The sequence below is a fragment of the Camellia sinensis genome, chromosome 14, assembly GCF_055761805.1.
Source record: "Camellia sinensis isolate YWXY chromosome 14, ASM5576180v1, whole genome shotgun sequence".
Lineage (NCBI taxonomy): Eukaryota > Viridiplantae > Streptophyta > Magnoliopsida > Ericales > Theaceae > Camellia > Camellia sinensis.
This window is the reverse complement of record NC_138974.1, coordinates 82,149,770-82,169,448: the sequence shown is the minus strand read 5'-3', so window position 1 is coordinate 82,169,448 and position 19,679 is coordinate 82,149,770. Positions and strand designations below refer to the sequence as shown.

The window sequence follows — 19,679 nt, the reverse complement described above, 5'->3', positions numbered from 1 at the left end:
GTGGGTTTCCAAAAATGGTAGTGAAAATCTGTCTATGGCATTCGTCACAGAAATAATAATAGGTGAAATGGCCGTCGTAAAGGAGCTTATGCACCATCGCCCCTGGTAGAAGCCGCTGCACAAAATCTGTCATTGAGGGTGGGACAACTCTGTCATTCATACCCTGTTCAGTACAAGAAAATTCAGAGGAAGGGGAAAAAAAAGGTCAGCATAAGTGAATCTATATGATTTAGATTGGTAATCCTTCTGAAAAACAAGTGCAACACAAATAATACAGAATCATGCTCCTCCTAATTCCAAAGTGACTATTGCAGACCATTTCATAATATAGCACCGACTACAGTTGTCAGACTCACTTTTGGAAACTTAAATGAATGCTTTCAGCCAAATACTCTACAAATATTAAATTACCAATGTGTTGAAATAAGATAGCCGCAGATGAAACGGACATCTTACAGCTTGTCTGCCAAGAGAGTAAACTTTATTGACCCCTTATGTTCTTGAAATAATGTTTGATGATAGTGAGACTATTTTGAAACCAAGTCGAAAAGTTATTTTGACCTTAAAGTCATAAGCCATGTAGATAATAATCTACAAAAATGGGATACATATTTGAGATTTACTTAGCATGCACACAAAACACAACAGGCACAAATCCAATGGTAAACGTGCAATTAAAAATATAGCAAATGAAAAACTGTCAGTAACAAATTACCTGGCAACATAGAAAACTAAACCTTGATTAAATACAATGATATAAAATAAATTTAAACAAATCAAAGTTTTGGCAGTACCAATCCTGACGCATTCTGCAAAAACAAAAACCTCTCCCAGCTGGATTTGGATGTTGCTAAATCATAGGCATCACCCCAAGATGCCAAACCATCACAATTGCTGAGTTCCCAACTTAAATGGAGAACAGATGAGTTTCCAAAAGCTTTTCCAGAATCACTTATACCTACCTACTGAAGATACTCGAACAGTGCGCCCATTTGCTACAGTGATAGGAGTAGCACGCACTCGCCCTAGACCACGGTCGGCTTGAATTGCACTCCAAATAACATCAAGTTTATTCGCTAAAAGCATGGAACAAATTTATTCAAATAAGAGAACAATTAATTCCAACAAATTAAAATAAGATTCATATCATTGATTTGAAAGACAGTAAGATTAAAAGAATATGCTTGCATCCATATTGATGAAAGGGTATCATCCTCATACCAGGTTCATCAGCTATTAGTACAATAGTGGAAGGAAAGCTGCATCTAAGCGACAGTCCCACTTCTGCTACAGCAGGCAGAGGATGGTCATCTCCAACCAAGTTTCCACGTTTGAAAACAATTCTTTGGGTTATTACATATTTGAAACAAAAGAAAAACATCCAATCACATTGTTGAGTTGGTGTAGGCCACCTAATAGGTTTGCCATTTTTGAGTAGAAGAAATACAATCACATAAGGATTGTTATATTTTGAGAGTAAATCCAATGATATGTGCAGCATCCATATGAATTGAAGGTGTAAAAAGCACAAGAATTAATCAAATCATTCATTAATGCATTTCAATTTCTTATAATTATCTCAAATAATATGTGGAACTTACTTTGTTACGGACACTGCAAAATCCACTGAACTGCAGTGTTGCTCCCAACAGAGAGTCTATGACACTTCCACAAAGCCTCGCCAAAGCAGAAATAGGTATTACTAGTAGCTGCTTCAGAGCCACGTCATAAGCGCATCTTGTTGTGAAAAAGCCTATGAGAACGAATGTCAGTCCAATGATGTTGCCTGCCACAGCAGCTGCTAGGAGTCCTGCTTTTGTCACACCACCATTTGTACCCCGCCGAACTGGCTAATAAGAAGGAAGAAAACAAATCGAATCCACACACATGGCATTGAGCTTGCAAATGAAATACCAAAATGGATGATTAGTTAATTGTTTTAAGAATAAACGAAAAGGTAAAGAGAGAAGCTCTGGACAAAATGGGAAGAGGTTAAGAGGGTGAATGCAAGAGAGTTAGTAAAACATTATGAGAGGCAACTTTTCAAAAAAAAAAAAAAAGAAGAAGAAGAAGAAGAAGAAATTATGAGATGCCATTCAGCAGTAGTAGGATTTTTGAAAAGGTATTTATGCAGTATGCAACAAACATAATGGAAAACTCATAGAAGGTACAAACATCCTTCTCTCAATTACATGTATTATGCATAGGTTACATAAACACAAGATTTTGAGCAAATAAATAATTATATTATTTAAGTGCAATCATTGTTGATATCAAGTCTATCCTTTCTTGAGGAGGGTGATTGACTAAATTGAATTATTGAATTAGGGAGTTCACATCCATTATTGATATCAGATAATGCGAGAAACAAGAAAGTACTATGTCTATGACATGGATAGTTTAATGGTTTTAGTTGAACTTACAACTTATTCAACGACATGGAATGCAATTGCTGATAAAATAAAAATGGTTGAGGCCTCACAGTTTCAAGAGTTAGTAGACTTTTATTAATATAGGATCCTTCCTTTCGACGCACACCGATAGTTTCAGCCTTGGAGCTCTCAGAACCTGCCATATCGATGAGGTTCTGCAGAAGTAAAACACAGAGAGGCCAAATTAAGAAACAATGTTGGCATCACATAAAAGCCTAAAGCAGTTACTTATCCATAAGGAAATAAAATCCGAAAGCAGTTGGCACAAAATAATTCTAAAATTAAAAGCCACAGAAATATACCAGTTGTGACAAGTTTACCGCTCCACCTTCACAATTATCACCACAAGGTCTACCCTCTATTGTCTGTCAAATATGTAACAAAGGAAAAATTGATCAGTAGAGAAAATAATTATAAAAAATAAAAATGAAAAAGCAAAAAAGCAAATAGTATTTGACACAGGATAAGAATATTCAATCAAGACTTTTGCCTAGTTTGATCCAAGCTAAATTTTCTCAAGACCTCATTTCAACATTCTACATTGAAGAACTTGCATGCAAAAAAACCTTTGTAGGACCAATTTTATGACATATTGAATTTCCTAACCTAGAAAAAATGGTTTTCAAGAAAAAAGAAATATGGATTTTGTGACAAATTTGTCAATCAAAATAGAAAGTACTCTTCTTAACCTATTAAATGAGACATGCATTGAACAATTACACTTCATCCCCAACAAGTGAGATATTCTTCCAAATGGGCCACTGAATTCTTGAAAGTTAGCCGAACTAAGTGATAAATGTCCAAGTCACTCGAGAATGAGTAAGATCAAATCATTATATGAATAAATTTTGATAAAATAAAAGTAGAATCAATCAACATATACTTTCATATGCTCATGTGTGTGTCTGACCATTGCTTGTGTCATAAAGAAATATTTACATGCATATTTTTAACAAATTTAACTTAAACATACCATATAATCTGAAAGCAATAATATAAGTTAGTTAATAGCTAGAAGAAAAGCGCTGAAATGTAATGATCAATAAATATATCAAAAAATAAAAAATAAAAATAAAAATAAAAGGAAGAAGTTATACAAAACAGCATACCAGTGTAAATATTGTATGGCTTCTGCTACTCAGTAAATTGAAATTTGTGGAACCAACATGTCTGTGCTCTGTTACCATCAACTAAAATCTTATCATAAAGTTTAAAAAGAACTTAAGTAATGGTAATAAAAAAATTACTACAATCACACCCATAACTAAAAATGCTAGCAATGTAAAGAACATTTAATCAAAAAAATAACTCCTCAAAATAATTAAAATATTTTCTTTTTGTAGTTTACAGCATGCTAAATCAATCCTCAAAAATAGTTTATTATGCGACAAGCATTCAAAGCACACTATTTCAGATAGTGAATAAAAGTTCTTTACATATATTTATATATATATAAATCAACCAGCTTCACTTGGATCCATTTCTTCCCCTCTAGGAAAGAAGAAAAGTTCTTTCTTTTTCCATTTTCTAGATCAAAAAGTTCGAGAACTGCTTGGACCAATAGTTTACTTCAAAATATGCTTAGCTAGAGTTGGACGAGTGGCAAGAAATGAAGGTAAATTAAGATATAGATGAACAGAGATGGCCAGATATGCACAAAATAAAGTTAAATAGGCTTCGGGACATCTTCAACAAGCTACTAAGACCAGCAGAAAAGCAAAAAAAGTGTGAGATGATGTGGTAACATTACAATGACATGGGTTGAACTTTATATGTAACATTCAAACTTGAGTCAAATAGTAGTAATTCAGTCGGAAATACATCAAGTCAAGCTGGACTGAACCTTGCCCTTGATCCCTTCCAAACTTGGAGTTAAATAATTTATGCACAATACAGTGACATGTTTCATCCTTATAGCAGTAAATTCAATAGAATATATTCGAAAGATTATTTTGCATTGTTCTTTTTCCTTTGGCTTCTTCTCAAATAATGACTTCAGAAATGAACTCTACCACGTTTCTTCTGATCTTTCTACAGCATATGCAAACAGCATCTCATCTGATCTTTGTTGATTTGGTAGACTGGTAAGTCTTGCATGTCTACAGAGTAGGGAGTACAATGCAAAGGTACCACCTGAACTATGAAGGCAAATTTGACACAGGAAAAAGAAAAAAAAATAAGAAGAAAAATTAGAAAAATGTGTAGTTATGTGCAGATTTGCTAAAATGAAATGAAAGTGATCTCAAAGGAAACGTTAAAAATGGTAAATTTTTGTCGAATCTTCTCTCAAAACGATGAAAATAAGCACTTTTGATTATCATTTTGGACTGCTAGGAGCCAAATCAACCATATCCTTCTCATTTCTGTTTGTAAAGTATTACTCGAAGGAAAAATAAATAAAAATCAGCCCAAAAGAACAAAAGAACATCTTGAAATGAGAAATAAAAATAAATAAATACTGCCAAACAAGCCCTAATATGTTACTCTGTCCTTTTAGTTCCTTCTCAACACTATAATGTATATTTACCAACAAAAAACAAAGAAAAGGCAATGAAACAGAGCATATACAACTCATCAGTGAAAAACAATTACTGAAACAGATCACATACAACTCATCAATCACTAAAATAGAAAGAGAGGGGGAGGGGGGTGAGGAAGAGCTTCAGAGAGAGAGAGACGGTGGAGCTCACCTTAGTAGACGATGGTGTAGACCGATCTGAATCTCTGAATCTCTGCAATGAAATCACTAAGATGAAATCGCTCTGAATCTTTGCGATGAAATCACTGAGATGAATCTCTGAATCTCTCTGATAAAGGTTTAGAGAGGGTTGAGAGAGAGAGAGATTTAGAGAGAGAGAGAGAGAGTAGATTTAGCGATGAAATCACCGAGAGATTTTGAACCTTCGTTGGTGCTCGCTACCTTGCTTTGAGAATGAACAAGCGGTAGAGCTTCGAAATCGCTCAGAGAGAGAGAGAGCGCTCGAGATTTGGGTCTTAAGTGAGTGTCAGATTCAAAATTAGGTTTTGAAAAGAGGAGGAGACCAAGCGCGTGAGGCACAACACATTTGGAGGCGTTTCCTATTATAAAACGGTACCGTTTTGTTAAACAAATATGCGACGTTTTATAAAAACGTCGTTAAATATTAAAAAGCCTGACGTTTAAAAATGCGTCGTGAAAAAAACGTCGCCTAAACCCCTTTTTCCTGTAGTGAAGACATAATAAAATCAACAGTAAAGTTAATTACAAAATAATATTTTATTAAGTTACGTGCATTCGTGATTTATGTGAAATTATGTTTATATCACACAATTAAAATGAAATATCATTACTGGAAAAAACATTTCTCGCTTTGAAATTTTTATAGTCAAAATTACATAGAAGTCTTGTTTGTCTTATTTTTGTTCATAAAATTAATTAGGGTAAACTACACAAGACCCTCTCCAACTCATATTCAAATCTTTCATTAAATTTAAATTTGATGAAAAATTAATAAAAGTGATGTTTCAACTGTTTTACCAAATTAGTATCAAATGAAATGAGCCCTATCTTTTTCTTCAAATCAAGAGATCGTTTAACCTTTCATCAAATTTTATAAATGACCATTGGTAGACGATTGGATAGATGACCGATCGGTCAATCAAATAAACAACCAGCCAGACAATTGGGTGGACAACTTAATTGGAGAAAATTAGAAGAAAATTTACACTAGACCGGACGACCACCCCGGACATCCTCCCGGTGAACCGGTTGTTCGATAAAAATTAAAAATTTAACGTTAGAATGTTTGATATAAAATAAAACCTTTTACCCAAATCTATACTCAAATTTGATATAAAAAATATATAAAAATAAAAAAATTATAAAAAAAAGACAAATATTGGAAATGCTCTAACATATTTGTCTTTCACTTTATCATGTTGTGTCATGTTGTTTTGAATTGGGGCACTTACCAATACACAAAGTTCAAAATCCATCTAATTCCAAAACAAAATACTTGCACCAATTAGTCTTACATATTTTTAATTGTTACCAATTTTTTTTTTATCACTTTAAAAATATTGATACATCCAACGACTTCCGTCAGACTCACCGAAGACTCGCCAGAATATTCAACATCACCAGAAAATCGCCGAAGCATCACCGGAAGTTCACCAAAGTGTTTTGAGCATCGTCGAAAGTTCGCGCGGAGTGTTTTGAACGTTATTGGAAAATGTCAAAAATATCATCGAAAACTCACCGAAATATTCAGAATATTGCCAGGAAATATATATATACATATATATGGAGAAATTATAGTTAAAAAACATAACAACAACAAACAACTAAGCAAATAATCTGTAATGTTGATCAAATTGAAAAGTAAGCTTTAAAACTATAAAATGTTACAGTTTCATAGTATTAATCTATTAAGCTGGAAAGCATGTTATGAAACTGTAAAATTTTACAGTTCCAAAGAATGTTATGAAACTGTAAAATTTTACAGTTTTAAAGCATGATTCATTTCAACACCAAAAAAAAACTGAAGCTGAAACTGTAACTAAAACTGAAAACAACTTATTCAGAATTTGAAATTTTTCTCCATTAAAACATAAAAATAGACATGTGTAACAAAGAAAAGGTAGAAAAATTGAAAAAATCAAATAAAAGAATAGATATAGAAAGAATATTGTACTATGGCAACTATTTTTTGTTTAGATCTAGTTGGATCACATGCAGATCTACTCAGATTTGATATAGATCTACTCATCTTCTTCGCCATCGATGAAAATGAAATAACGAGTTGATGTCGGTAGTTGGTGGTTGCCGGTGAACCCCAACCAATGATGATCGTCAGTCACCGACGACTATATATTAGAAAGAGAAAGAGAATAAAGAAGGTGTGATCACCAGTCGTCAGATATGACAAAGAAAATGAGAGAAACATACAGAAAAGAGAGAGAGAGAGAAAGTATAGAATTTTTGAGTCTACTCAAAACGTTATTAAGTAAAATAGTATACACATGTTTCAAACCGGTCCAACGAGTAATTTTCCCTTTCGAATTCGTGTCCGTGGGTTACTTCAAACGTGGTCTTATTGAAATAGGCTCAATTACGACCCAGTTAGCGTCACTATTTCTCCGTGTAGTCGTAACTGGGCCTAGGCCCAAACGTCCTGCTTGAGATGCGAGGTAGAGAGAGAGAGAGAGAGAGAGAGAGAGAGAGTCTCAGACACCAGACGAGAGTAGAGAGAGAGAGAGAGGAAATCAGGTCGAAGATGTTGCGGTTGAAGCGGTTGAGCTCTAGGGCACCAAGAATTCTCAGTTCTCGAATCTTCTTCACAATGGAAGACAAACCGATCTTTCTCATACCTTCACATAATCCATCACAAAGGTCCTCAAATCGCTTCCTCGACATTTACCAGGTCTGGTTCGTTTTCCTTTTGTTTGCTTTCCGAGAAAATAAATAAATGAATAGCAAAATGGATAAGAAAAAGTTTCATTTAGAAGTGTTAAATCTTAAATTCTCCGTCATTTTAAGCCTAAAACAATACACAAACATATAACTCAAATTTTCGTGTAATTATTGGTATTCTGTATTGAAAACTCTTTTGATTACAGATTGGAAACAAAGCTGCGATCGAGAAAGAGCGTGCTCGACTGTACATTTCGATATCTATATTGTATTTTGTACACTTTCTCAATTCCTCCTTGTATAGTCCATGAATTGAATTTGAACTGTTATACTACTTAATGTAATGTTATCTAGGGCAGTGCAGATGAGATGAATAGGGGTTACTTTGCTGACATTTCTGAGATGAAGCAACATGGTGGTAAGGTATTGAATATCAATTGTTGTAATGTACTTTTTGTGGAATTATTATTGAGTTTATTGTTTGATTTTGGATTTTTTTTTGTTGTTGTTAATTTGTGATTGGAATTTAGTGATATTGCTTTGTATAGATTGCATTGGCAAATAAGATTATAATTCCGGCAATGGCAGCTGTGAAGTTTCCAGCACTAGAAGTGAATTATTCGGATGGTACAACTCTTAAGCTGCCGATGACTTCTAGTGGGAATGGTGTTGATGCATACAAGTCAGTTGTCCCAAAGGCAACCTTACTATGTCTTTCATTCCGAGCAAGTTCTCAGGTTTAAAATATATAGTTGTCTGTTATGATTTATCATCGTAGTTTTCATTATTGCTCAAATGCTTTACATTTTTTTGACTATATCTCAATATAATATTTTATCCTATTTTAAGAAGGCATAGTAATCCTTTTGCAAAAGAATATTTTAGATCTTAGGTAAAAAAATCATATATATGAAGCTGGGAAAAAATAAAAAGCAGATCTATGTCAATTGCCCATTCAAAGTGCATAACATGTAAAAATTTGCCATTCGTGAGCCTTCTTGTAGATTTACATTGACAGTTTACCTGTGTTCCTCAATAGAAGATCCATATGGTCACCTATGGATAAATTGTTTGTCAAAACTTCGTCATCAAGCATATTTAATGTAGAATTTAATGTATAAAGAGAAATAGAGAGAGAATTAATTGTATGTATTATTGATTGATATATATTGATTGTTGTGTTTATTACAATTACAAGGATTCCTATTATATAGGAGTGTGTTTGGGAGTAGGTGGAGAGTAGGTGAAGTGGAGGTGGTAGTGGTGTAGTGGGTTAGGTTTAGTGGAGGTGGAGGTGGTAGTGGTGTAGTGGGTTAGGTTTAGTGGAGTAGGTGAGGTGGTAGTGGTGGTAGGTTTATGGTAAATGCTAACAGCCCCCCGCAAACTCAAGGAGGATAGAAACTAACCAACTTGAGTTTGAAGAGAGGAACAAAACAAGAAAATACATAAAAATAAAAGAGGATAGGTGACACTGTATGGTCGTGTCAGACCATTGGTGAAGACACTGGATGGTGGTGTCATAACGTTGTAGAGGACACTGTATGGGGGTGTCATAACGTTGTAGAGGACACTGTATGGTGGTGTCATAACGGTGTAGAGGACACTGGATGGCGGTGTCAGACCGATGTAGAAGACAGTTTATGGGGTCATGTCGGACCGTTGTAGCAGACAATGCTGTGACAGTTGTTGTGACAGTTTACGGAGTCTTGCTGGACCCTTGTAGAAACTAACCGGAATCAATGTCGGGACAGTTTACAGAGTCTTGTCGGACCCTTGAAAAAGCTAACCGGTATCAATGTCGGGACAGTTTACAGAGTCTTGTCGGACCCTTGTAGAAACTAACCGGAATCTATGTCGGGACAGTTTACAGAGTCTTGTCGGACCCTTAAAGGAGCTAACCGGAATCAATGTCGGGACAGTTTACAGAGTCTTGTCGGACCCCTTAAAAAATCGCATCCTCAAAAGGTGCGCCCAATTTTTCAAAAGGCGTGCCATCAAAAAGCGTGCCCAATTCATAAAAAGGCGTGCCATCAAAAGGCGTGCCCACTTTATCAAAAGATGTGCCATGAAAAGGCGTGCCAGTTTGTCGGGCGTCAAGAGGCGCGCGATGCGCGTGGCTGCCTTGGCTATATAACCAAGACGAAGGCAGAGGCTGTGCAAACCAGTTTGAAACCTCTGAATTTTGGCAGTCTGAAATACTCTGTAAACCCTGCTCGGAAACACTTAGCAACCCAAAACATGGCCTCTTCTTCCCGTCCAGCTACCCAGAACCTGTTCACTCTCTTTCCAGAACTGAACGAGCCCACAGGAGAAATAACTGGTGCGGTGGCCAGTGAACCTCAACCAAACACCTCTGGTTTTGCTCCATTGAACTTTCCGATGCGGTCGGTGGAGCAAAAAATGGCGGTGCAAACTGATATTGAGGCCAATCAGTATACTCTGAAGTCATGTGTGGAAACCATGACTGCGGTCACAAACTTGTCGCACCGGCTGCAGAGCAGGACAAATGAGGTGCAACAGTTAAACTCCCAGCTGGCTCTGCTCCAACGCATGTATAAGGATGCGCGAGCAGAGATAAGTGTGCTAAAGACAGAAAACAAGGAGCTGAAGCGGAAGGCCACCGTGATGTTCCGATTTGGAGGTCCGCCATATGCTGCAGTGGAGGAGTATGGAGGAGTGAACGTGCTCGGCGGCGTAGGAAACACGGAGGCAGCACCGTCAAGGGCCGCCCAGGACGGAGGCAAGAAGAAGAGACCGGCGGCAGAGTAGATAAGAAAAACAAATCCCGCCTGTGGATGTGTTTGTTTGGTTTTTTTTTTTTTTTTTTTTTTTTTTTTTTTTTTTTTTGTGTAAAAGTGTAATCGGGGTTGATCCCTGAGATGAATAAAATATGGTTGGTTGTGCAAATTTGTAAAATGGGTGCAATGGGGTTTGGTATTTTTGTTTTTTTTTTTTTTTAATAAGAATAATAATAATAATAATAATAATAATAAAAAAAAAAAAAAAAAAGAAAAGTGGGTGGAACCAGCACATGGTGTTGATTGTAGGGTGCATGATGGTAATATAGAAAAATAAAAGAAAAGCGTGAAATGGTGTGGACAAAAGGTGCTGTTAAAAAATAAATAAATAAAGAAAGTGAAAGGAGATAAGAACAGCATGATTGCTGTCATGGGCGGTGTATTTTTTTTTGTTTTTTTTTTTTTTTTTTGTTTTTTTTTTTTTTAATTGAAAGAAGAAAGATAAAATAAAATAATATAAAATAATATAAAAGGGATAGTGGGATGCGTAATAATGAATCTGTGGTGTGGTGTGGTGTGGATGGATGTCTCTGAAAATGGGTGTGTATATCAACTGCAGCTAGCGAAAAACTCCACAAACTTCGCAAGCCTAAAGCAGCAACAAGGTAGCAGAAAGCAGTGACAGTAGGGAAATCGGAGGTGGAGAAGGAGAAGCTGTCGTCGTCCATCAGACCCAGGTGGCAACAGGCTTCACCCAGAACCAAGTACCTCCATTGCCCTTCTTTGTCGCAGTTTTTACAGAGACCAGCCATGACCTTCTTCTTCAAATCCGAAACAGAGAAGCACTTGAAAGAGGGATAATCCGCTGAGTCACCGGACGAGTTATTCGACGACAGAAGGCGGCATGGCGCAAAGCCGAGCGATCTTCACGAAGGCGCAGGCGTGGCAGACTCGGGCTGTCGGTGATGATGGCTCGGTTGTGGAGTTGCAGCAGCGATGGAGGCGCTAGAGGGGAGGGCACTGGTAAGTGGTCGCAGAAGGTGCCGCCTAGTACTGGTTTTGTGGGTCCAGTTCTTCCCACTCCTGTTTTGCTTACTCTTCGCAAGTTACATGCTGAAGCAGAAACAGATTTATTGTCAGCGAACGATGAACTTAGTGATGCCCATAATGACCATGCTGTTGCACTTGCTGACAGTAAAGATGAAATATTTTCTGATACCCAAAAAGTGATTTTTTTTTTTGTTTTACTTTACATAAACCAGCTGCAATCTCTTCTAAGTTGTCTGCCATGGATCCTATACCAGAGAATTCTGGTGAGGATTAAGGCTGAGGCGACGATGACGCCGGAGGGATGAGTGGCGATGGAGACGACGCCGAGGCAGTGGCCGGTGTTGGTGGCGACGGAGTGCTCGACGACGTGGGTAAGATGTATGTTGTAACAAAGTGGCAGCAAGAAATGTGGCAGCGGAGTGAAGGTATGTCTAGAAAATTCAGCGGACTAAGTTGAGGTCCGGCGGGCGGCTAAGGTGAGGTTGCCGCCCGCCGGTGAAGCGAGAATACTAGGTTCTAAACCCGCTCTGATACCATGTAGAATTTTATGTATAAAGAGAAATAGAGAGAGAATTAATTGTATGTATTATTGATTGATATATATTGATTGTTGTGTTTATTACAATTACAAGGATTCCTATTATATAGGAGTGTGTTTGGGAGTAGGTGGAGAGTAGGTGAAGTGGAGGTGGTAGTGGTGTAGTGGGTTAGGTTTAGTGGAGGTGGAGGTGGTAGTGGTGTAGTGGGTTAGGTTTAGTGGAGTAGGTGAGGTGGTAGTGGTGGTAGGTTTATGGTAAATGCTAACATTTAACTTTCTTATGCTCTAAAGACAATGACATTTTTATTTCCTAGGTTGCCTCTCTCTCTCTCTCTCTCATTTTTTTGTGCCCAAAAAAGAAAAGGGAAGAGAAGAATCGTTGGATAATGTTTTCAATAGGCCCAAATCACAAGGCAGAAGTTCAAAAGCGAAAATAAAGAGTGGATGATAGTTTTTTAAATGAGCTAATGGCTGGTCTCTCTAAGCTTGGACTTGAGTCATATTGATGTAGCACAGCTATTAAGAAATTCGTTAACTTTTCAATTGATTCTAAATCTGTATGGAGAATTGATCCAATGGGAAGATAAATATATATATATATATATATATCAAGAAGAATACCGAACCAAACCGAACCAAACCAAACCAAGCCCTAACACAAACGGCCACAACCTTTAAACACACCATATATTTTTTGAAGCTATAGACTACAATGTAAAGACCTAGTACTTATAAGCTCGAAACCCTAATTTAAAATAGGTAACTAAATCATAACATTATTGGAAACTTAAATCACTAATAAAATTAGTAATTAAATATACTAAGATCCGAAATAAACCATCGATAAAAAAATGAATAAATATAAATACAAAATTACAAAAGAAATAAAATTTCCATGCCACATTTCGCATCACATATTCTATTGTGTTTGACTTTGATCTTCATGATGTTCAAGTGCTCCATTTGTTGGGACTCGAGAACCAAAACATGGGAATACATAGAAGTAAAATTTACAATATTTGTAGTAGGGCTGTTCACAGGTCGGTCGGCTCGGATTCAGTGTTTAAACCATCACTCGAACCGACCCTTTTGGTTCAACGCTTTTTTCATCCGATGTCGACCGCCAGTGTGCTGAAACTCGACCGCACACTGATTCGGTATTGTCGGTCGATTTCAACGGTTTCGCAGAGAGCTCAAACAACACAGAAACTTTACCATTCACTCAATCAAATCTAAGAAATTAATTCAGAGTTTTCGAATACAAATAATAAAATCACACACACAGACCTCAGAGAATGAAGAAAAGTATTCACATGGAGAGAGAAGGATCTAAAAGAGAGGAGATATGATACATTGAAAAAAGGAACTTATCATCATCACCAATCTGCTTGCGCCATTACCACCACGAGTCTGCCACTGCTACTGCCATTTTGATCACCACCATCATCTTCACTACTGTGAGACAAGTTGGGGGAAGAGCCACCATCACCATCCTTTTGTGAAAAACTATACCAGAGAGAGAGAGATAGTTGAAAGGGTTTTGGGTTCTCTAGGCTGTCTTTAGAGTTGCCTAGGATATATATTTTTTTTTTTCTGAAGGGAATTTGAGTTCCCTAGGCTGTCTTTACAGTTCTCTAGCATATAAAATATGAGTTCAATCTAAACACGTGGAGGGTAAATATATTTTTTAAATATTTTATCGGTCGGATCGGATTTATCGGATTTTTATGTGTACCACCCTTGACCAACCGTAAAATTGAAAAAATGGAGAAGTTACATCCGCAGCCGACCATCTCTATAAATAAAACTGTCCATAGCTCATCGGATTGGTTCGGACCGGACGGGTTTGTCGGGTCTCCGGGTTCCATGAACAGCCCTAATTTGCAGACTTGGCTTGTTATAAAAATGGCGTTGTTCAAAAAAACATAGCATTGTTTAAGGTTTTCAGTTATGCCAATAAATATTTTAAAGACAATTTGCTGGAAGTTCAGCTTTCCTGTATAGTTGCTGTCCTTAAATTTATCTTCTTTGACAGGCAATGGTTGATTCTTGGAGTGTGCCTTTTCTTGAGGCTTTCAGTAACTCAGAAAAAATTAAGTTATACGAGGTACTAGATTTTTATTGCTAAATTGGAAGACTGGTTCAGTTATTTGCATTTGTTTCCAGCTTATAGTTTTAAATTTGAAAACAAAAGCCCCCTTATTACATACCTTACTAGCTTCTTAAAATGAAAACTCATTTAATTCTTTGAACATTTGCTTATGCTGGAGGCCATTGTTGAAAACCTGGATTATTTATTTCAGTAATTTACCTATATTGTTATTATCCTTAGGAAGAAAATTTTGGGGAAATGAAAAACAGAGCACAATTTTTAGCTGGTACATTTAAGATACATTATAATGATATGCAGTAACATTATTGATAAGCAAGTAATTGCATGTTTAGGTCTCCTTAATAGACTCATGGCTACTGTCGCTTAATCCAATTAAGCGGCTACTCCTTCGGATAATGAAGAAATCTAAACCTGATGGAAAGGATAATGTGCTGCAGAGACAGATTGTTTATTCATTTGGGGACCATTATTACTTAAGAAAAGAGCTTAAAATATTGAACCTTCTCACTGGGTACGAATCATTCTTTGTTTTGTAATTTCCACCATTATTAGCCCATATGAGATTTGGTAGTTCTGAAGCTTGATTTCGTGTTTGGTACTCCACAGGTACATATTCATGCTCGACAATTTTGGTAGAGTACGGTGGCAAGGTTTTGGATTGGCAACGCAAGAAGAGTTGTCGTCACTGTTGTCTTGCACGTCACTTCTATTAGAAGAGAAGAGGAATGATATAGCCAAAGCAGATTAACAGGGTTGAGTGAAGTGAGAATATTTTATGGTTGCTTTTTGTATTCTAGATATTTTGAAAAAGAAATTTGTTCATTTTCAGAAATTTAAATGAGTCGATTGCCTAGTGTTTTTTTGACAGTAATGTGACTGGCATCTGATAAGCTGGAACGAGATAGCAAAAGAAACCATTGAAGCCGACAATGCCAATTAAAGTAAGCTGATTTGTAGCAGAATAAATTTTGTTTTGACCAAAAAAATGGAAATTTAATCCCTCAATCTTGTGTATTAAACCTTCTGCCTCATCAATACATGAATACGTCTCAGATTTATATTCAGAAGATTGAATAACATTGAAGATGACACTGCTTTTTTTTCCTTCTATTTGTTTCTGGATTGTTTCCTGTAAAAAAATACTACCTACATTTTCGGAATTGTGACAGAAACAAAAGATAGACCTACTAAATAGTACTTTCTTGGTAACAATTTGTTTTTTTTTTTTTTTTGGGTTTCTGAAACAAAAATAATAAAAACTTTGAAAATAACCATTGTTTTTGTTTCTGTGTGAAAACAATTGTTTTGTTTAGAAAGTCGGTTTTCAGAAAATTTTCATGAATATAATTTTCATAAATAGTTTGATAAACAATTTTTCTGTTCGTCAAAATATAAATCCATAAAATGAAAATGATACCAAAAGTTGCCTTCCTCGGAACAGTCATGCATGTAAGAAGTAAAATACAAAGCAGACTTCACTTTGAAATTCTACCCCCATCCAAAAGCTCAGTTCAAAACAAACAAGTTAATGAAAATTTCACTACATAATAGTTTATTTACAAGATCATTCAAAAATACAACCGCCACGACAACCCCATCTAACTGATCTTTTTTCTCATCGCAAGCAAGACGGAAAAAGACTAGACTAATTACCTCATGCGTGGCCTTTTACTGCTGACAATCTCTTTCACTCGCAATTTGGAAGATCCTCGAGTCGAAGTTTGATAACGCGTGGAAGTTGTTCCAAATGGCGAGGACTGAGCTGCCTTAATTTCATTACCATGAAGCATTGCATATTCTTTATCTTCAATTGCTTCTAAGTCAATCTCCAAATTATCGTCAGTAAGAAAATTATCCCAGTTCCAATATGGCCCCTCATAATCCTCTCGGTTCCTTGTCAACAATCGATGGTTATAATGAACATAGACCAAAGACTCTGCGCGGCCAGCATTCATTTTGTTTTTCTTCACGTCACGTATGTATTCACAGGTAGCCAATTCTCTTTCAGCACACGTCGGGTTAATGCATTGGGATAAAACTTTAATTGACAAACTGTAAAGCTCCGGAGCACTCTGTGTTGCTGACGAATTAAAGATGCTTCCTTGGAGTCCGTCACAAGCCCATCGACAACATCTAAATAGACTTTTTGAACATCGGGATCAGCATGAGGTTTCTTTCTTTTCTTTCCACCCGGAGCCAATTTTTTTAACCAATGATCTGAATAGTAACGTGGAGTAAGTACATAGGCAACAGTATGTAGCGGTACATCCATCTTGTTCCATCGTTCAGCAAGATTTTGGAGATCAGCATTATCCGGCAATGTCGTTTTAATGGATCCCAACATATCATCAAATCTTTGATAAACTTCCCCAATACAAGCTCTATCTGAATCACTATAACATATCAAATCCCATTATGGGTCTTGTGAATGTCACAATGGTCTTCAACTTCTTCCAGAAATCATCATCCAGAATGGTTTTTCTCACCGTGTCATGCTGCATCTTTGCATTTGACCTACCTCTCTGGAGTTTATCCCATTCCTCACTCAAAACCATATTGATCAAAGCATTCTTCACCCGCAGAATACGATCTAGTACTAAAAAATGTTGCCCGTATCTTTTCTTTTTTACTTGAAAACCATCAAGTTCAGGAAATGTACGGAATATGTACAATGACAAACAATGATTTTTCAAATAGTCGGTGACCCCTTTCACATTCTTGTAACAATTAGCAACAAAGGCTAAACTTGGGTGCACTCACTTCACCATATCTTTCACAAGAGACCGAGAGTATGAGCTACACAACCTGACCAAAAAATATGAGGATATGCTGTTTCAATGATTCACCCAGCAGCTTTACAAGTCGGTGCATTATCAGTTAAAATTTGCACAACATTAAAGGTGCCCACAGATTCAACTGCTTTTAACAAAATCTCAGCAATAAATTCACTTGAGACATTGTCTCTGGAACAATCCAGTCCACTAATGAGCATAGCCTTATGCTCTGAAACTGCCATTACTTTGATAAACGATTTATTCTTGACACTCATCCAACCATCGGCTATAATAGAAACCCCATATGTCAGCCACTGTTGCTTAATAAACACTAATGATTGATCAACTTTAGTTTTTTCCTTCTCAAGAAGCGTAGTCTTTATCTTCTCTGAGCTCGGTGGCTCATATCCTTTGGGTGCTTCATTGATAGCGCGAACCATATCAACCCAGAACGGAGACTTTGCTATGTTTATGGGTATTCCACAGCCGTAGAAAAAACATGCAACTGACCCATCTGCCTCATCTTTGGAGGATACTTTGTACTTATCAGAGAAGTCTTTCCCTTTGTGCATAGACACATTTGTGGTTGTTCTGTGTCCCTGTGAAACAACTGGAACACCAAAAATAGGTGTTCAGCGGGTGCAACCACCAAAAACTCTTTTGGCTTCATCTTCTTCCTTTTTCAATTTTCCCCCCTCTTCCTTGCTTACTTTTGAGCATAAGGCCACTCCCTGAGATTTTTGTCTGGGTAACAACCCAATCAAGTGGGCCCTAATTCGGGAATACGTCTCCGTATAGGGCTCTGATTTGCACCCATAATTGCATATCCACTTTAGCACATCCATTATCTACAACCATTGTTACATATCTTTTAAGAGGTGTGGCAGTTAACTCTCTTGCCTCAACTTCAATATCTTCTTTCTTAACAAGGGACTTCATAATCGACACACAATCTTCTTCATTGTGTTCCTCCATAAAAAATATATAAATACATTTTTTATATATTAAATAATATAAATAATATTAAAAAAAAATTATCGAGCCGAGCCCAGCTCCTTATCGAGCCGAGCTTGAGCTCAATAAACGAGCTCGATAAGTAAACGAGCCGAGCTCGAGCTCAGCAAAGCTCGGCTCGGCTCGGCTCGGTTCATTTGCAGCCCTAGTGGAGGACCAACACCTTGAAGAGAATGTTCTTTGGCTAACAACTCGGTACTTGCTTTCTGGCCATATAACTCAAAATCTGCATGTAAAAACAAGTACATTATTAAATGTTAGTTACATGTTGAAATGATCTAATCTTCCAAACTTACACAACTAGCTTACCAATCTTTCAGCAAATAAGTATCTGTATGAATATAGAAGTTAATTTGAGACATCTTAGGCATAAAATTAAAGAAAACGAATGATATAGGCCAGACATAGAGTCAGTCTTATTGTATCTTATTATATCAAAATGAGTTGTTATTCCCCCATTTTTTTTACCTAAATCAAGCGAGACTCAAATGTTTACTCAAATTTTTCTAGACCTTTTGTAGCGTTCAAATTTACGGCTCTGCCATTACTGAAGCTTTTACTCCAATTTATGTTTTAATCTGAGTTTGTCCATTGAAGTACTTCATATCAAATAAAACCTTTACTCACCTTTTTAACACGGGACAGCATAAAAATTAGGGGAATTACATGTAGGAGAAGGAGAAAAAAATTACATCACATGGGTGCAAGTGTGTCTGTCCATGGGGGTGCCCTCCATGTTTTGGTTTTTTTTTTTTCTCTTTCCCATGTAGTTTCCCTTAAAAATTGCTAGTTACAGGAAAACAATTGTTCAAATGCATTAAATAAATAAAATAAAATAAAATAAAAAACTAAACTAAACTATCGCAATTTCTGCAAATGCACAATTATACTCGTGAAATCATACCAAAATTCACAATTAGAGAAAAAAGGAGAAAAAAGAAAACGAAAGATTAGAGAGAGAAATGGAAAATTACTTGCAGTCGCTGGTGGAGAGGGAGAGAGAGAGAGAACTATGTCGTCTCCATTTGGATGGACAGCTAGGCTTACAGGGTCTCCTTCTTCAAACACATACTTTGCCTGTAAATGGCAGCAATATAGTCCAGGATTCAAAAAATCAGATAAATTTAGAGAGGGAGAGGGAGAGGGAAGGAATGAATAGCAAGGGTTGATAAGAGAGAGAAGTGGAATTGGGATCGAAAGAGAAGATCTCGACCAGAGCGGGCGAGGAATCCACGATGCTCCGATCACATCACAGAGCTCCTTCTTGCTATGACTGAAGTGACTCGCTCGAGCAAATCTCCACATACAGCTTCGTTTGCCATGGAGCTAAAAAAAAGTAATAATAATATACAATACGTTAAAAAATTGAGTGATGCTAGATTTTAAATAATTTATTAAATTTTTTATCAAATTTTTAATATGGGTGTGGTAACAGAGGAATGCTCAAAAGTGTATCTTCTATTAACATTCACAATAGTTAAATACAAGAATGAGATAACAACTAATTCTTAAAAATAAAGAATAATAATACAATAACGAGATAACAACTGGCTCTTAAATCTAAAGGATAACAAGTTTGAATGAGATCTCTCTTTTAACCAAGTTAATGGCGGTTACAACATGTTATG

General features: G+C 36.5%; 2 protein-coding genes and 1 long non-coding RNA gene across 8 annotated transcripts; 1 reads left to right on the top strand and 2 right to left on the bottom strand.

The window, feature by feature from the left end:
* Nucleotides 1-794: 794 nt before the first annotated feature.
* Nucleotides 795-5,432, bottom strand: LOC145788776 (protein PGR-like). The gene is made up of 7 exons (XM_082906854.1): nucleotides 5,123-5,432; nucleotides 4,445-4,570; nucleotides 3,542-3,609; nucleotides 2,735-2,797; nucleotides 2,483-2,587; nucleotides 1,602-1,850; nucleotides 795-1,076 (listed from the first exon to the last, which is right to left on the bottom strand). The coding sequence occupies exons 5-7, from the start codon at nucleotides 2,573-2,575 to the stop codon at nucleotides 1,026-1,028; spliced, it is 393 nt and encodes a 130-aa protein (XP_082762980.1). The 5' UTR covers nucleotides 2,576-2,587; nucleotides 2,735-2,797; nucleotides 3,542-3,609; nucleotides 4,445-4,570; nucleotides 5,123-5,432; the 3' UTR covers nucleotides 795-1,025.
* A 2,068-nt stretch (nucleotides 5,433-7,500) lies between these two features.
* On the top strand, nucleotides 7,501-15,327 carry LOC114272076 (ATPase complex subunit). Of its 6 annotated transcripts, none has more exons than XM_082906850.1 (8): nucleotides 7,501-7,834; nucleotides 8,031-8,071; nucleotides 8,184-8,247; nucleotides 8,373-8,561; nucleotides 14,186-14,257; nucleotides 14,596-14,774; nucleotides 14,870-15,025; nucleotides 15,132-15,327. In XM_082906850.1, the coding sequence occupies exons 1-7, from the start codon at nucleotides 7,595-7,597 to the stop codon at nucleotides 15,009-15,011; spliced, it is 927 nt and encodes a 308-aa protein (XP_082762976.1). In that variant the 5' UTR covers nucleotides 7,501-7,594; the 3' UTR covers nucleotides 15,012-15,025; nucleotides 15,132-15,327. The 6 variants fall into 6 exon arrangements, with proteins under 6 accessions (XP_082762976.1, XP_028069550.2, XP_028069554.2 ...); XM_028213747.2 differs by having other exon boundaries at nucleotides 7,588-7,834; nucleotides 8,031-8,092; XM_082906853.1 differs by having other exon boundaries at nucleotides 7,592-7,834; nucleotides 8,179-8,247.
* Nucleotides 15,328-15,713: 386 nt separating this feature from the next.
* On the bottom strand, nucleotides 15,714-19,405 carry LOC145807881 (uncharacterized). Its single transcript, XR_014351281.1, has 3 exons — nucleotides 19,265-19,405; nucleotides 19,026-19,128; nucleotides 15,714-18,277 (listed from the first exon to the last, which is right to left on the bottom strand). It is a non-coding gene; the product is annotated as an uncharacterized LOC145807881 (long non-coding RNA).
* Nucleotides 19,406-19,679: the final 274 nt, after the last annotated feature.

Bases quoted from the DNA above. Each gene is read 5' to 3' on its own strand.
- LOC145788776 (XM_082906854.1), bottom strand. From the start codon at position 2,575: ATGGCAGGTTCTGAGAGCTCCAAGGCTGAAACTATCGGTGTGCGTCGA. The intron at 1,851-2,482 runs GTGAGGCCTCAA...CCTTCTTATTAG, and splicing joins GTCTACTAACTCTTGAAACT to CCAGTTCGGCGGGGTACAAA. The intron at 1,077-1,601 runs GTAAGTTCCACA...CCATGCTTTTAG, and splicing joins TTTGCAGTGTCCGTAACAAA to CGAATAAACTTGATGTTATT.
- LOC114272076 (XM_028213747.2), top strand. From the start codon at position 7,595: ATGCGAGGTAGAGAGAGAGAGAGAGAGAGAGAGAGAGAGAGTCTCAGA. The intron at 14,258-14,595 runs GTACTAGATTTT...TTGCATGTTTAG, and splicing joins AAAAAATTAAGTTATACGAG to GTCTCCTTAATAGACTCATG. The intron at 14,775-14,869 runs GTACGAATCATT...GGTACTCCACAG, and splicing joins ATATTGAACCTTCTCACTGG to GTACATATTCATGCTCGACA.